The 17834-nt window shown below is 35.0% G+C and overlaps 1 protein-coding gene across 8 annotated transcripts in view; it reads right to left on the bottom strand.

The window, feature by feature from the left end:
• Window positions 1-17834, bottom strand: part of LOC114669580 (extracellular calcium-sensing receptor-like) — a 116637-nt gene that overhangs the window by 25660 nt on the left and 73143 nt on the right. For 2 of the 8 annotated variants that reach the window (XM_051923763.1, XM_051923767.1), the window contains exon 6: window positions 2717-2753. The exons of the other annotated variants lie outside the window; for them this stretch is intronic. In XM_051923763.1, coding sequence (XP_051779723.1) covers window positions 2717-2753 — 37 coding nt within the window. The remainder of the gene's footprint in view (window positions 1-2716; window positions 2754-17834) is intronic. 8 annotated transcript variants of the gene reach the window in all.

The raw sequence follows: 17834 nt of genomic DNA, 5'->3' as shown, positions 1-17834 counted from the left end.
CCACTATCATCTGACCTTCTTCATTCCTCCCGTTGACACCATACCTACCCATCACCTCATCATCTCCTCTGTTCCCTTCACCAACATGTCCATTGAAATCTGTTCCAATCACCACTTTCTATCCCATGGGTACACTGTACATCACTTCATCCAACTCATTCCAGAAATCTTCTTTTTCATCCATCGCACACTCAACTTGTGGGGCACATGCACTAACAACATACATCACCACACCTCCAATTTCAAGCTTCATAATCATTACTCTGTCTGACACTCTTTTCACTTCCAAAACACTCTTGACATACTGTTCCTTCAGAATAAACCCTACTCTATTTCATTTCAGAAATGATATGCTATTTAATTTATTGTTAAGAATACAGTACACTCCCAAAATTTGCAGTGGTTATATTCCTAGAGCAGCTGCGAATTGTGAAAAACCGCAAATTTTGGATGTGGTTAAAAAAATGCCTATTTTTATAGTTTAAACCCTAAATATGACCCCAAAACACTTTAATTGAATTTCAAACTCAGCTTAATACATTACCTAAAAATAAAGAATGTAAAGGTAAACCTGTATACTGTACAGTACTGTACTGGTATGTCTTCTGCAATGCTAGAATATAAAATACCGATGTTACCGCTATATGTACTGTAATTCATGCAAGTGCGTTTTCATTGCCAGAAGCCTTAGAATGTGCAGGGCGTTTCGGCGGCATCTTGGGGCTTTAACCCTTAAACTGACACATACTTGGGGGTTAATGCATCCCTGGACGCCAAATACTTTTTTGGTGCACTTTACTTAAACGTCACAATTCACAAAGAAAAAGTGAAATTTTAATGGAACAGATTTTCTTTATTCAAAGAGCATCACAATTACTGCAACACTGATCATTTTACACACTGCTGATGAACTGTAAAAACTATATAAAAAACTACTGGAACAATATGTACAAGGTGCAACTGACGCCATGGATGAAATTCAGTAAATCACCGAGCCAACTGTGCTTGAACTGGCTGCACTCAAGCACACAGAGGTAAGCGCTGATGCCTGCAGGCTAGTCTAGTGCAGCGGCTCAATCCCAGGGACAGTGAGACTGCAGTGCTACAGGGTGTCACTCTTGGGTCACAGAATTGCACAGAAACACAGGAGATTGTAGAGACAGGAACTTTATTCAAACACTTCAAACAAACGTCTCTTTCAGAAGTAAAAAGACTCTCAGTATGCAGTTATTTCTCAATTAAAGAATAGACAAACATCATAGGGGAGCACAACTGGAGCAGGACCCCCAACAGGAGCAGAGGATGTCTTTAACTGGGATGTCTTCTGCTGTAGACACATTCACACACTAACCTACATTCAATTATAAATGATTCAGAGACAGTCCAGAATTGCTAAAAAAATACTAGAAATGTGAAAAAGAAATAAAATTCCAGATAGTATGATAATCCTCACATAGATATTGGCTATTATATTATGCTGAATCCAGGTCTCAAAATCAGTAAAAGAAAAAGCACTAATCACTGCAACCAGATACATTTCATTTATCCAGGCAAACAACACACATATTACATTACTGTTGTAGTGAAAAGCAAAAAAAAAAAAATCTCCTTGTTATTTTCTTCAGTAATAAGGTTTATTCTTTGAAGACCATTACAAAGTGCACACAGTATTTATCAAATTCCTAAAGTAATGGTGATCCACACTAAAACACTTCATATGTAAAACTATCAATGAACAAGAATAATTAATTTATAAATGAAAAAATACACAGAAACACATTAGAAGTGATAGATTTTTTTCTTTTCTTTATAAACAAATGCAGAAATTTAAATGTTTTCTTAAAGTGATTTTGAGGGCACTTTTCCCATTAGATGCTTTCGAGTGTTTTGCTCAGGCTTTAATAATATGACATAACATTTGGGAACAAATATACAAAAGAGTAATCCAAAACTAGAAGCCAAAATTGCAAATATTTCAACTGCTACTGTGTATTTGCCAGGTGAACTGATATAAGCCGGAATGAAAGTGATCCAGACTGAGCAGAATATCAGCATGCTGAAAGTAATAAGCTGAGCTTCATTGAAGTTGTCTGGAAGTTTACGAGCAAGGAAGGCAAGGATGAAGCACACAGCAGAAAGAAATCCAATGTAACCAAGCATGACACAAAATGCTACCATGGACCCCACCTCACATTCTAGGATTATTTTTTCTTTGTATGATGTAAAATTTTTATGAGGGAAGGGGGGTGATAAAAATAACCAAAATGTGCAAATTATAACCTGAATTATTGTGAAAGATGCGACACTCATTCTCTGCTGACAGGGGCCAAACCACTTCATGACTTTACTGCCTGGTAGTGTAGCTCTGAAAGCCATTAAAACCACAAATGTTTTTGCCAGAATACAAGAGATGCAGAGTGCAAAGGTGATCCCAAAAATCGTATGTCTCAGCATACATGACCAGTCTGATGGCTGACCGATGAAAGTAAGTGAACAAAGGAAACACAGGATTAAGGAGAACAGCAGAAGAAAGCTGAGTTCTGAATTGTTGGCTCTCACAACTGGAGTATCAACGTAAAGGATGAAGATGACTGTGACACTAATTGTCATTAAAGCTCCTACTAAAGAAAACAGAATGAGTAATGAGCCCATGATCTCTTCAAAGGAGAGGAATTCAGTATCTTTAAGGATGCATTGATTTTTGTCTTGATTTGACCTGTAGTCGAGAGGGCAGCTCATACAGTGAAGTGAATCTGTAACACAACATGAAAGTTAGTAGTTTCATAAATGTTTAATTTCCTTTAGGGCATTTATGCAAGTTAACCAAAATGATTTGTGATAATCTATACATATTAATAAAAGGCAAAGCCCTCACTGACTCACTGACTGACTGACTCACTCATCACTAATTCTCGAACTTCCCGTGTAGGTGGAAGGCTGAAATTTGGCAGGCTCATTCCTTACAGCTTACTTACAAAAGTTAGGCAGGTTTCATTTCGAAATTCTACGCCTAATGGTCATAACTGGAACATATTTTTTGTCCATATACTGTAATGGAAGAGGCGGAGTCACGTATCGCGTCATCACGCCTCCTACTTAATCACGTGAACTAAAAACAAGGAAGAGATTTACAGCATGAGTCAAACGCGGGAACGAAGGTAAATGATGTTAATTTTTGACTGTCTTTTAATACTGTGTAAGCATACATATTAACACATGTGCAATTAAACGTGTGCATTTACGGGGTGATTTCTCAGGCTTAAAAGCTCGCCTTTTATCAAACGTGGGAACAAAGGTAACTGACGTTGTTCACTGTCTTTTAATACTGTGTAACCATACATATTAACACATGTGCAATTAAACGTGTGCATTTACGGGGTGATTTCTCAGGCTTAAAAGCTCACCTTTTACTAAAAAGGTAAATGCAAAACTATTTTCAATCAGTTTATTGAAACGCTCCCGTTAAGGATTGCAATAACATATTCGCGAGATAAAAGAACGAAGTAGGGGGAAATGACGGAAGAGCCGCAAACAGCGAAGAGCAAAAAATTCATTAAACAATTGAGAAGGGAGCGAGTGAAGCATACAAGCATGTTCATAAGGGAAACAAAGCACGGTGTAAAACGTAAGTTTAAATTAAGTTTATAGAAATGCTCCCGCTGCGGATTGCAATAACATATTCGCGAGATAAAAGTTTAATGAGAAGACACGAGGTATAAACGAACCACACGCCGTGGCGCAACGTTAGGGGCAACAGTTTCAACCATTCTATGATCTGTTTCTCGCAACTGAAAGACGGCACATGGCGGATGTTAGCCGACTTGCTGACCGCAACGTTAGGGGCTTCAACTCTGGCGCTGACGATAGAGATTCGATTCACGAGAGGTGATGCAGTGAGTGTGTATGCCTGATGAGCCCAGAATTAGGGAGAAACACATGTCGCATACTCTTTGCATTATTTGAAAGTAAACTATTAAAACCATTCTATGATCAGCTTCTGGAAACAGAAAGAGGGCACGTGGCGGATGTAAGGCGACTTCCTGACCAACCAAAAGCGTTACCTGGCAGGTAACCACCCATACAGTCAGATTGTGATTCAGAAAACGAATGCCATGAATGTAATTACCACGATCTACATACTGTCAAAAAAACGAAACACACGCCGTAGCGCGACAGCTGTGAAAAGCGAGGTTCAGAAAAAAACAGATCCTTAACAAATTGTTATTGGTATATTTTCGATCCGTTTAAAAAGGTTTTCTTTTCTTATTAAAAAATTAAAAGCCGTACTTCGCCGCAACGAACCGCGAGAATTTGGCTATATATACCTGCTTCTCGCAATTAAAAGAGGGCACGTGGCGGATTTTACACGACTTCATGACCAAACTTAAGTGTTACCTGCCATGTAGGGTTACCACTTTTAATACAAAAAAATAAGGGATGCATACTGCAGCGGGTGCCACATCTCAGTGCCAACAGTTTGCAGACTGGTACTTAAAAGACCCGCCCTCCTCACTGGACAGTTAAAAAGACCAATCAAACTAACGATGACATCAAGTATTACGCAATCATAAGTAGGAAAGGAGGCATCTTCATAAAATGCGTGTGGGATGATTTGCATGAGACGCTGCTTTAAAAAAAAATGATAAAAAAAATACGGGACAAATCCCGTCCCGTATTGATTCAAAACGGGACGCGCAATTTCATTCTCAAATGCGGCACGATTCCGTATTTTAAAGGACGGGTGGCAACCCTACAGTGCCAGGTAACCACCCATACAATCAGATTGTGATTCAGACTAGGAATGCAATGAATGTAATTACCCCGATCTACATACAAGGCGAAAGTTTTGCAACATTCAAAGATGATGGTTTGGGATAAGTACACCATACAACATAAAAGAGCTTATGAAGCCTTGAACCGAAAAAAGCAAGATCTCAGAGATCGTAAAAAAAAAAATAGGAGGTAATGTCGTTTTACTCGCTGTAGATTTTAGTCAAACATTACCAGTTATTCCACGAGGGAGACCAGCAGATGAACTCAACGCGTGTTTAAAATCCATGCTTCTCCCACGCTCGGTTATATGTCGCGTGTTCTCGGGTAGGTACACCAAAAAATGTATACATTTAAGCATGTAATGGGCAAACAAAAAATGAGGTATACCCGAAGGCACTGCAGTAGTACTTAATGTAACTTTACTTCTTAAATGTTAATGTTTTACTGTTTAATAATTTATACGCTTCTTATATGTTGTTCAAATTCTTTTATCAAAATACCAGTGACAGCGCAATGCACGATAACATGGAGTGAATACACCATACGCATCCGCCCACGGCCGCCCTGGTGTGTGCAGATAGGAGTTGATTCTACAATAAAATAAAATAAAGATAAAAAGAGTAATACAATCATCACCCATAAAGCGGATAGTAGACGTGACGTTCTATATGTGTACCAGATTTCAAGTCAATAGGTGAAACGGTTTGCGAGCTACAGGTGATTTAAAATCCTGGACAGACACACAAATTGCCACGGTAGCAAATTACAGAAGAAGATTTTACTGTTTAATAATTTATATTTATATGAAATGTGCTTCTTATATATTACTTCATATTCTCATATGATAATGATGTTAATGTTTATATTGATTTCTATGTTATTGAAACTGCATATATGTGTGTATATGTATGTATATATATATACTAGCAAAACACCCGCGCTTCGCAGTAGAGTAGTGTATTAAAGAGGTTATGAAAAAAAAGGAAACATTTTAAAAATAACGTAACATGATTGTCAATGTAATTGTGTTGTCATTGTTATAAGTGTTGCTGTCTTTTATATATATATATATATATATATATATATTATATATATAATATAGATAGATAGATATACACACACACATAAACATTTATATACATATACATATATATACATATCTACATATACACATATCTACATATATATACACACATACATAAACACACACATAAGACTTATTGACTGAAACGGACTTTCACGAAAAAAGTTAGGGCTTTGCTACAGGATACACCCTCCACAAGTTAAGCAAGTAAAAATAAAATATATATTTCTGTTTTATTTAAACCTTTTAAGATCATATGCATAGCCCCATTTGGCTGTTTAATTTTTTTTTCTTTCTTCAGTAATATTTAATCTCCTTAAAGAAAAAGAACATATCCATTTTACTTTTTTTGTATCTCTTTAGTAATATTTTACTGTAAAAGGATAACCAGTATTTAAACCTTTTATGTTACTTTATACATTTATTTTACACAATGTTGAAAAATTAATAAGAAAGCTACATATTTTGGCAGCTGCTGCCTTCATTTTCAATGAAATGAAAAAAGCTGTCCAAGAGAAAACGTCAATGAAGAAGAAACAGTTTGCACTATCTAAAAATCAGAAACCCTCATTTATAAAAGTTTGCTGCAGATGACTTAACTGAAAATAAATGAATAGTTCCTATGTGTATAATACATATTTATCTATTTTACTTATGCCTTTATTCCACCAACTTACAACATCTGAGGTACAATTTGTTACATTACTTTTGTTTTTTGCAGCACAGGCAGGTGAAGTGACTTCCTCAGGGTCACACAGTGGTGTCAGTACCACGATTTGAACTGACAAGCTCCGGGTTTGCTGAAATATTACTGAAGAAAGAAAAAAAACGACAACGGGCAAATGGGGCTATGCATACAAATGTCCATCCGTCCATTATCCAACCTGCCATATCCTAAATACAGGAGCCAATAAGTAGATATGTATATATACAGTATATATATATATATATATATATATATATATATATATATATATATATATATATATATATATATGTGTGTATGTATGTATGTATATATGTATGTCTATATATATATATATATATATATATGTAGATATGTAAATTTGTATATGTATATATATATGTTTATGTGGATGTGTATATACGTATGTATATGTAGATATGTGTATATGTAGATATGTATATATATGTATATGTATATATATCTTTATGTGTGTGTGTGTATATTATATATATAAAAGACAGCAACACTCATAACAATGACAACACAATTACATTGACAATCATGTTACGTTATTTTTAAAATGTTTCCTTTTCTTTTTCATAACCTCTTTAACACAGTACTTCTCCGCTGCGAAGCGCGGGTATTTTGCTATTTATCTATATATATAAAGGAGAGTTGGGATCCGAGAGACTGTGTTTGTGTGTTTGTGGAGGGATGGAGAGTTAAGGCGGGTGTTGGAGTCACGTGATCATCTCCCCTCCCATTCACCTCATTTCATTCACTTCATTTCGCTCCGAGCTGAGCTCCGCAGCTGGCGCGGTCTTGCTGTTCTTCATTTGCTTTTCACATGGCCAAGTATACGTTCCATGCTCAAGAGTAAGCTCAGCGCACAACTTGGTCATATTACAACCGGAGGGGCGAACTGACAACATGGTATACAAAGAGATCCTTAACAAATAATTATTGGTATAATTTCCCTCAGTTTATTATTTAAAATTTTAAAGCAGTACTTCGCCGCTGCGAAGCGCGGGTATTTTGCTATTATATATATATATATATATATATATATATGTGAATGTATGTATGTATATATGTATGTCTATATTTATATCTATATATATATATATATATATATATATATATATATATGTAGATATGTAAATTTGTATATGTATATATATATATATATATATATATATATGTATATGTGGATGTGTATATGTATATATATGTATATGTAGATATGTATATATATGTATATATGTTTATGTATATATATGGTTACATAACCTCTTTAACACACTACTTCTCCGCTGCAAAGCGCGGGTATTTTGCTATATGTATATATATATGTGTCTGTATGTGTATATATATATATATATTTATATATATATATATGGGTGTATGTATGTATGTGTGTATATGTATGTGTATATATATATGTTGATATATGTATATATATATGTGGATGTCTATATGTGTATATATATATATATATATATATATATATATATATATATATATATGTAGATATGTGTATATGTAGATATGTATATAAGTATATATGTTTATGTATATATATGTTTACATAACCTCTTTAACACACTACTTCTCCACTGTGAACCGCGGGTATTTTGCTAGTTATATTAATAAAAGATACATGAAAAAATAGTTTATTGATTTGAATAATATGGATATATGGATAAGATGTGTCACTTTCAATTCAGAAGTTGTTGTTAAAATATTTAGTGGTGATTATCTGTGTTAGAGCTGAGCAATTAATAATATTAACCACAGTTCATCCAGCTAATGAATATTATACAAATTGTACCATACTATGCCACTGCTGTCTCACAGCTCCAGAAGTGCTTGAATCACTTTACTGTAACTATTTGTGTGGTATGAGCAGGTTCTTGTAATATTCAGGTTATGAGTGGTTCCACTTGGTTTTTGTCCTTGTGTAAGTTTACAATTGGATCACATTAGTTCAGAAAATGATTGATTTATCTATGCAGAGAAAATCTGCAACAAAGCTATCACAGGAGTCACTTGGAAGAAGCTTCTGAACGATCATATGGCAGGAGTAACCAACTCCGATCCTGGAATTGTTCTAACCCAGTTGGTAATTAGGAGCCAATCCACACCAGTAACAGATCTTATTTAATTTTATGGTTTGTTAGTGTTTTATCTCTACCATGTCAGTTCATTCTTAAGTCATAGTTATTTTTTTTATAATGACACACATATCATCCAAGTGATTTTAAGTCTAAAACAGATGAGTAATTTTCAGTTCTTCACCTTCTCTTCAGTCCTTAATTAAATCAAATTGTGAGTGATGAATACACATGGGTGAAAATGGAGACAAGCTAGGTGTAGAACTACTGGTTCCTTTGTTACTTGCGTCTAATTGCTAATAAGGAGCAATTAAAACATTGAATACAGCTGTTTAAGACTAAAATAAGCAATTAAGGGTTCAAAATCTAAACAAGCGAGACAACTACAATGTAGCAGAAGAATGTCGTTTGAGCATTAAGTGATTCATCAGCAATTAATGATTTGTCATGAAGCAATTAGGTTGGAACAAAAACCTGAAGCCACTGCAGTCCTCCAGGACTGACATTTCTCTGCCCTGATTTAAAGGGGTTGAGTCTTTAATAGCAAATAAATTAAATGAAGTTAATTAGTATCAAAAAGTAGTCACTAATTAAAAAAAATAGTTAGAATGAAAACCTGTAGCCACTGTGGCTGTCCAGGATCGGACCTGGCCAGCCCTATCATATGGTATTAGTGACAAAAATATCCTATCTTACTCAGAAAGAAGCTTCAGAGTTGAGCAATAACAGAAGTGATTAGTCACATTTCCAATATAAATGATGAATATGCAAGTCTGTAAATCACTTTTATGTATGATAGAAGTTCCAGATAATATCATAGAAATCAATACTGTGGGCACAAGGAAAAAAATATTAAAAACAGAGATAAATGACAAATTTAAAGAATATGATAGGATGTTTTACTTATCTGAGCAAACCAGAAATTACATTCTAAATTGTCCAGATAAACTGAAACAACATTAGGATCAGTATCTTTTAATTGAAATTTCTGGTAATAAATTGAACTACGGCCGAGATTCAATACCCTATTCCTCCATCTGTGTGAAAAAGATCGAACTCCACATAGAACACCACCGTATGTACAGTATGAAAGATGTCCTCCATCACATACTTCCCAAGCTTTGGAAATACTCCTTTCTTAAAGTCCATTGGGTCAGAATCATTACTTGGTTATCAGAAAGTTTTGGGATCACAATAATCCCTAATCCCTGATCAGGTTTATTTGGAGTGTATTGTAAATGTTAATGAGGAATAAATTGTGATAACGTTTACCATACTCCACGAATTCTGTTTTATCTTGATCTATTTGAAGTATCTTAACCTACCAACCATAATACAATGCCTAAAGGGTGTTCTATATTACTTAAAATTACAAAATAATAAATTGGCTTTACGAGGAACAACTTAAAATAAGTTTGAAAAATTGGCAAGGATATATCGATATTGTCCTTGGTTAATTTGAGCTATTGAGCTATATTTAATCTTTAATTTTCTTAACTGTTTACTATAGTCATCAGGGCAGTGGTTAGTTTGATTTGAGTAAAATGTAATGATGTTTTTTGCTTAAATTATGTCTTCAGAGTTAAATTTCATTGCTTCCATTTATTTATCTGCATACAAGTCTTCATCTTATTTAGGCTGTAGGTCTACAACTAAATACAATTAGACATATAGTTGTGAAACAGATTTAAAGTTATTTTGGATCTTCTTGAAAATGAATAGATAACATGAAGATAAACACGAGAATCAAACAGGAGATCATTAGAGATACAATACAAAAGGACTTTTATTGCCTTGAATACTGTGATTATTCATTACTTAAAACATAAATTTTCATTTTTTTCTTCTGAGTACTGGAAAATGTCATATTATCTCTCTTTTGGTCAAAGCATCATTGGATAAAGTGGGAAGACAATGACCCCCAAACTAACTGGTGAGACCCCAAAAGGCTAATAAAAGGAGAAATTGACTATTTTACAAAGGTCAAGAGAAAGCCCAAACAAAACACCCCTATAAATGTCATTAAATTATACAATTCTTTATACGAAGTCTGTAAATATTGCTGAATTCAAACAGTTCATCATGAAGAGCTGGGTGAAAATGCCTCCATAGTGATGTGAAGCACTGACTAATAATTCTATGAAAAGCTTTGCAGCATTTTTGCAGGTGAAGATAGTACCATCCATGATTTGCTAAATCAATGAAGATGATTATGTTTTCAAGAAGGGGCATTGGATATCAGATGTTTTTGAAATAAATTTGATAAGTATTCAAAATTGGGACCATCAGTAGTCTGGTGCTGAATCTCGGTTGTTTCCTGCCTTGTGCACACAGTGCTGACAGAATTAGGTCTGGCCTCTGTTATCCTGAATTGAGTTCAGGATAAAAACATTTAAAAGAATCTGTTATTCATTATTTCTTCTGCTTTTAAAGTTTAAATGAAAACATTACAGTATAAATGGTTTTCTTTAAAACTGTTGAAAAGCATTGCCACAAAATACACTACTGCATTTGTACTGTTGCGAGTCCAGGGGCCTCATGTATAAACGGTGCGTACGCACAGAAATGTTGCGTACGAACCTTTCCACGCTCAAATCGCGATGTATAAAACCTAAACTTGGCGTAAAGCCACGCACATTTCCACGGTAACTCATACCTTGGCGTACGCAATTTCTCCGCTCAGTTTTGCAGACTGGCGGCACCCAGCGTCAAAGCAGTGCTACTGTTCCTGTGTGGTTACTCTTTCTTAGATCCACATCCACGGCGGCGGCTTTATCAAATACACTGAAATTAACCGCATATCGTTCATAAATTTAATGCATCTGATTGTAATTAACCTGTAACAATATAATGGTCCACAGAATGGTCAAACTACTGTTCCTGTGTGCTCATCCTTTCTTTCTTAGCTCCACATTCCTGACGCGGCTTTATAAATACACTGAAATTTACTGCATATTGTTTATTAGTGTAATGCATCTGATCGTAATTAGCCTGTAGCAATATAATGGGCCAGGGAATAGCCATAGTATTCCAAATACCATAACTGCTTTAGCATTGTTACGCTCACTGCACCTTCTTCTCCTTCTGTCAGCTGCTCCCGTTAGGTGTTGCCACAGCGGATCATCTTTTTCCATATTACTCTCACTGCACCACTCGGAGTATTTATATCACTGTATCTGAGTGTGAATCACAGCAGCAGATGATCGGAAAGAGAATTATCGGTATACAATTTCAAGTACACACTAACTCAACCACGGCAAAAAGCGTCAAAGCCTTTCCTGTACGGACCTCACGTTTCAGAAACAGTTTCATCCCAATAACTATAAACGCACTCAATCAGTCCATCAAGTGCTCCTTGTAGAACTGTTTGTACTTATAAGTACAATCACCTCACTGTAAATTTACACTACAGTTATAATATTGCACAACCTGTGCTACTTTATAAAGCGCGTATGATGACAATATCATTTTTAAGATGAAATGCAGCAAAATATGTTGCTTATAGTATACAGATAAAACTTTAACTTCATTTAAATAATCTGTATTGTTAATAATTAAACATGTGAGGACACGGTGCCGCAGCGTATAGCTAGTTCAAGGATAGCTCCTGCCTTGCGCTGTATTCTTGCTGGTGCTGACGCGACACTGGAAGGATTGACGAATAGAATAATGAAACATGTACTACGAAGATATTTCAATGTTCCTTAAAAGTTTTGAAGAATCGGCGTTCTAAGCTTACAAATGGCTTAACGTCTATTACAGAGCTGATTGTGTGGCGATTGGAGAAAGAAAAGTATGGACAGGAATTGGAGGTTAGTACGTTTGAAAGAGACAGTACTTCTGTAATAAATTATTTCATCGAAGGTCGCACATGGTGCAGCAAGCCTCTTGCGTGAGATATGAACAATCACTGCGCCACCGTGTTCCCATGTTTAATAACATGCTTTCATTCCTATCATCATGAAAATGATATCACGTATACATCTCAGTATTTTAATTATTCAGAGAGCTGTAATATCTTGAATGTAATGCATTCTGTGTCCTGTCGGAGAAAGAGAAAGAACGGAAGCACGTAGTGATTCACACACAGAGCACATAGAAGATCAAACACAGAACAAAGCATTTAACATGCTACTTGAGAAACTAGTAAAATAAACGATTTTAAGATGAAGTTTATGATGTTCTACTTTAATGGCAAAATAAACTACGTGATTAAAGTGGAAATTTTGAGATTAAAGTTGACATTTCGTGCTTTTTTCACACTGTGTGCCTATGTTTTTTGTTTGTACCCTAATATGCTTTCATATGACACTCAGACAGTGGGCTATGACTCGCCTTTTCACGGCGACTTTGATATGTGATTTCTTTTTTATTTCGGGCACTGTGCGACTTTGTGAATTTGATCTTTCGAGTTTTTCTGACACTCTGTCACTCGATCAACTTTCTTTTGTTGATTATACCACTGTTTAAACCAACAAATAGTACGTTTTTCCTTTGCCTCCACTTGGTATTCGCTGAAATTCTTATATTTTCCCCTGTGCTTTTCCCAGAAGGCTATTTATATTGATTTGCATATTCAAAGAGGCGTAATTCTGGGAGGAGTTGGGGCGGGACAGAAGGCGCGTGCACGTGTGTTACTTTTCACGCTGATCGGGATTTATGTAGTGGATGAACGTGAAAGTATGCGTGTGCACAGATTCCTGCATCTGGATTTTTCTGTGCGTACGCACAATCCCGCTTTTGTGCTTACGCCATGTTATAGTGTGAGTTCTACGCACGGCGTTATACATGAGGCCCCAGGTGATGTTGTAAGTTCTTTATTCCTTTGATTATTTTATTGGTTAAATTCCATATTACAAAAATTTACAAGATGTAACTAAGTTAACTGATGAAATATTACTTTCTTTCTTCATATTTTGAAAGTTCCTGCCTATCAAGCAGTACTGCAGTGATAGGCTAAGCATTGCAGTAAGAGGGGACTGAGCACTTTTCGATGTTTACCATAGAAGTGTTCTATAAAGAGTTGGGATGCGACATTGATTCATATTGGTAAGTGTAAGTTTGTTTGGATCAATGAATGTGTTTATGTGTGTAAATGCCGCTTGGGATGAATCTGAAAATTGTTCATGACTGGTTCCTGTTTTGAAGTTACATCATACATACTTCTATACAGTAACCAGAAGTTAATGTGTTTACGAGTGTGAATATGCTAGGGAAGAACCTGTATACTGTCCATGACTGGTTCATGCTTTGAACTTATAAATATATCACAACTCCTATTAATTATGAAATTAAAAAAGAGATAGCAAAATGAATGATATTTTTGCTGCATCACATATCCAATATTCTCATTTCAAATCTTATACCCAGTTGTTGTCTGTGTGGATTTTGCATGTTCTTTCTCTCTCTCTCTCTGTGAGTGTATATGTTTATTGCGCTGTGTACTGTTTTTTTTTTAATATTCACAAAGACATGCATGTTTGGTTAATTTCTCATTTGAAACTGGTTTTGTATGTGTGATTGAGCATAATCATGAGTTGGCACCCTGTCCCACACTCTTTCCTGTCTTGTTAAAATTGGCTTCAGCCTCCTCCAACAGTGAATATTTTTAAGAAGCTTTGAAAATGTTATGCAATTATTTCTTAAATAATAAATACACATATAGTATTTTGCTACTTACTGGTCTGATTGCTTATTTCCCCGTCAGCACAAGGTATGCAGTCAAAGCAGCAAATGTGTTGGCCTTTTCTAACTGCTTTGTGTGTGCCAGGCAGACAACTTTCTGTACACACATGTACAGGTATCTCATAAAGAAAAACAGAATAATACATAATGTAAATAAAATTTGCAACAGCATAAAATTAGACTTCAGAAACTGTAAACCATTTTATTCAGTCAAAAAGTTTGCTTCCCACCTGCCAACCCATAACAAAAGATTTGCTAAAATACTGTTCAAAACAGTCTGGAACAAACAGAAAAAAAACATTTACTATTCATTAAAACATTATGATTGGAACAGAGAACAGTTCAACTACATTAATTCTCATAATTAATTTAAACACTTCAAACCTCTCAATCTCAGTTTGCTTAAACTGAAAATGTTAACCTCCTTCCAGCCTATTTGTTTTTCAATGGACATTTTCTAGAGGTGCTGTATCTTTTTTGTGACATGGAGACCAAAGCTGTATTCAATACCCCAGGTAAGACCTGCGAAGTGCACTATAAAGCCTAAGTATAATTTGACTTGACCTTCTGTAATATTTCAGCTGATTTTACATTATCTGCCATTCCATTTAATTAGTGCTTAGTTTTACATTTCTGCTAATAGCAAGTTAAACTTACCTGGTTGTGACCTCCTGCCCAGACAATGCTGACATTGTTCATCTGAATTCTTTTTCCATCTTGTAACGATGGGTTATAGAAGCCAACTGTTACACATTTTATGAGTCCTCCTTCACCATGCTGCCAATTTACCACTTCATACTTTGGTTCTGGATCACCATATGCATCAAAATAAACATGGTCTCCATAGAATGTGGTAAAGTTAACATTTTTAAGATAGTGTAAAACCTGCAAAAAGATAATAATATTAGAATCTGCCCAGTGGCATGGTGATCAGCACTTTAAGTTTATCTCAAAGCAGAGCTCCAGTGGTGGCAGTTGTTTGTTTCAGTGTTTCAACAATGTCTTTAATTCTATATATTATCAATAACATGGAACTTTTACGGAGAACATCATTAGAATGTCTTGTTGACTGGAGCTGAACACTACTGTTCATTGCTTCCGAAATTCTCTTTTCATTTTTTTCTCAAATCTTTGTTAAACAAACTTTTTAAAATAAACACACAATTTGAAAAAAATGAAATTTTACTTCCTTTTTCAGTTTCATATCTCATTGTTAACTGGCTGAAGAAAAACTGAAAGATGCCAAATGTAGTTGATTAAAAGTAAAATAAGCAATTAACAGTTTTTAAGTGAACCAAAATTAAAACAGTAAGTTTTGTTCCATTAATTTACAGCATGGGCTGGGTTCTAATTAGGACAACTGGTTAAACTGAACCCCTAATCATATCATTCCTCCATGAACTGTTTTGATACCCTTGATGTAAACTGTTTGGATTCTTCCATTTCTGTGTGACTTTTCTCCAGATTCTCTGGATTCCTTTGCAATTTCCAAAGATAAGGTGGTTAGGGAAATAGTATATGTACAGCATATTGACCAAATACCAGACTGTGTGAATGTGTGTGACAGAACAGCTTCTGGCCATTATAGATAGATAGATAGATAGATAGATAGATAGATAGATAGATAGATAGATAGATAGATAGATAGATAGATAGATAGATAGATAGATAGATAGATAGATAGATAGATAGATAGATGCAGATTATAGGTTATCTGCCCTTTTGGAAACTTTAAAAATATATTTTCTTCAGAGAATTCATATTTGGCTTATTTTTGTAAACACTACTAAACTTACTTCTTGAGCTGTCATAATAGAAATAATAGATGAACAGCTCATTTCTACATACATACAGTTTTCAATAAATACTGAACATCTGTTATAGCAACATCTCAGATCATTCACTTAATAATCAAAATGCAAAACTTGGGGAGTTCCCTGTGAGCTTAAACTAGGAGGATATACAGTAATTTAACAACATGTGTAGATTAAACAGATTTTGGCAAGTGAGGGTGCTTAATGAGACACAAAATATTCAACTCTAAAACAATATCTGAAATTACACACACTCAGTCCACATACACTTGGGGAGAACATACAAACTCCATACAGACACTGACCAGGTTAGCAATCAAATCTGAGCTCATGACACTGTGTAATTGTTGCAATAATAATAATAATAATAATAAATTTTGTTTATGTAGCTCCTTTCGAAAACTCAATAGTTTCACAAACAGCCAAAAGAATACAACAGAAATAAAGGCAAAGATGACATTAATAACGCAGGATACAAATTAATATCAAACATTAATAGATATTTGAAAGTCAAAGTTGTGAATTAGATTAAGAAACAAGAAGGTAAAAGAGAAGAAAGCCATGAACAAATAACACAATTACCTGCAGGTATATAAATGTAGATTTTATAGTCACCTAAAGTGGTAAAAGGAACAGTCATCAGTATAGGAGCAGATTTCGTTGTCAGTTGTACAACGCAGTGGACAATATCGACCATTTAATGGCTATTCATCTGCTGTTCAGTTCTGATCTTACAATCACAGCTTGACTAGTAGTAAACTTACCAAAAGGAGTCATCTTACTTAGAGATTTTTTATTTTTTCATTTTTGTAATACTGCAGCATTCTAAATATTTTTAAAATACTACTGTCCACCATCCATTTGCTATTGATGAAGCTTTGTGACACTTGAAGCGGTGGGGGTACAATTTTGATCTTGACAAATCCACCATGGTTCTAATTTTCAAAATGTTTAGCAGTTAACGTGTGGCATATCTTAATTTAAGCGTTTCTTCATTGACATTTAATTTAAGGTTACATAGCATTCACTGACAATGGACAATCTGTGACTTATGGTAAATTGTAGCCAATGAAATTCACAGAATAAGTTATTAACAAGTGATGAGGTTTGGTATTTGCTGTCAGTTTCAGAAGGGAAATCTTACTAAGGAATGAAATGGCCAATGAAATTCACAAACTCGGACACAAGCAGCAAGAGGTACTTGTACATGCACACTGATCACTGCCTGTTCCTAACCAAATTTATAACTGTAATTCTTAAAAAAAATACAATAAATATATTTGTATCATGCACACTTGCATGTACATTATGCACAAACACTAGTGTGGTGAATCTCAGTATTACAAATTACAAAAACTAGTTTTGTTTTGTTTTTTATTTTTAAATTTTCATTTAGTTCTAGTTTTCAGATATTTTGTCATTTTTATTTTAATTTTAGTTTACGAAGTGTTTGTTTTTTGTGTTAATGACATTTATCATCCATCCATCCATCCATCCATTATTCAACCCACTATATCCTAACTACAGGGTCACGGGGGTCTGCTGCAGCCAATCCCAGCCAACACAGGGCACAAGGCAGGAAACAAACCCCGGGCAGAGCGCCAGCCCACCGCAGGGCACACACACACACACCAAGCACAATTTAGAATCGCCAATGCACCTAACATTCATGTCTT

This window comes from Erpetoichthys calabaricus, chromosome 2 (assembly GCF_900747795.2).
Source record: "Erpetoichthys calabaricus chromosome 2, fErpCal1.3, whole genome shotgun sequence".
Taxonomy (NCBI): domain Eukaryota; kingdom Metazoa; phylum Chordata; class Cladistia; order Polypteriformes; family Polypteridae; genus Erpetoichthys; species Erpetoichthys calabaricus.
Note: the sequence above shows the minus strand (reverse complement) of the source record. Positions and strands in the feature narration are given on the sequence as shown.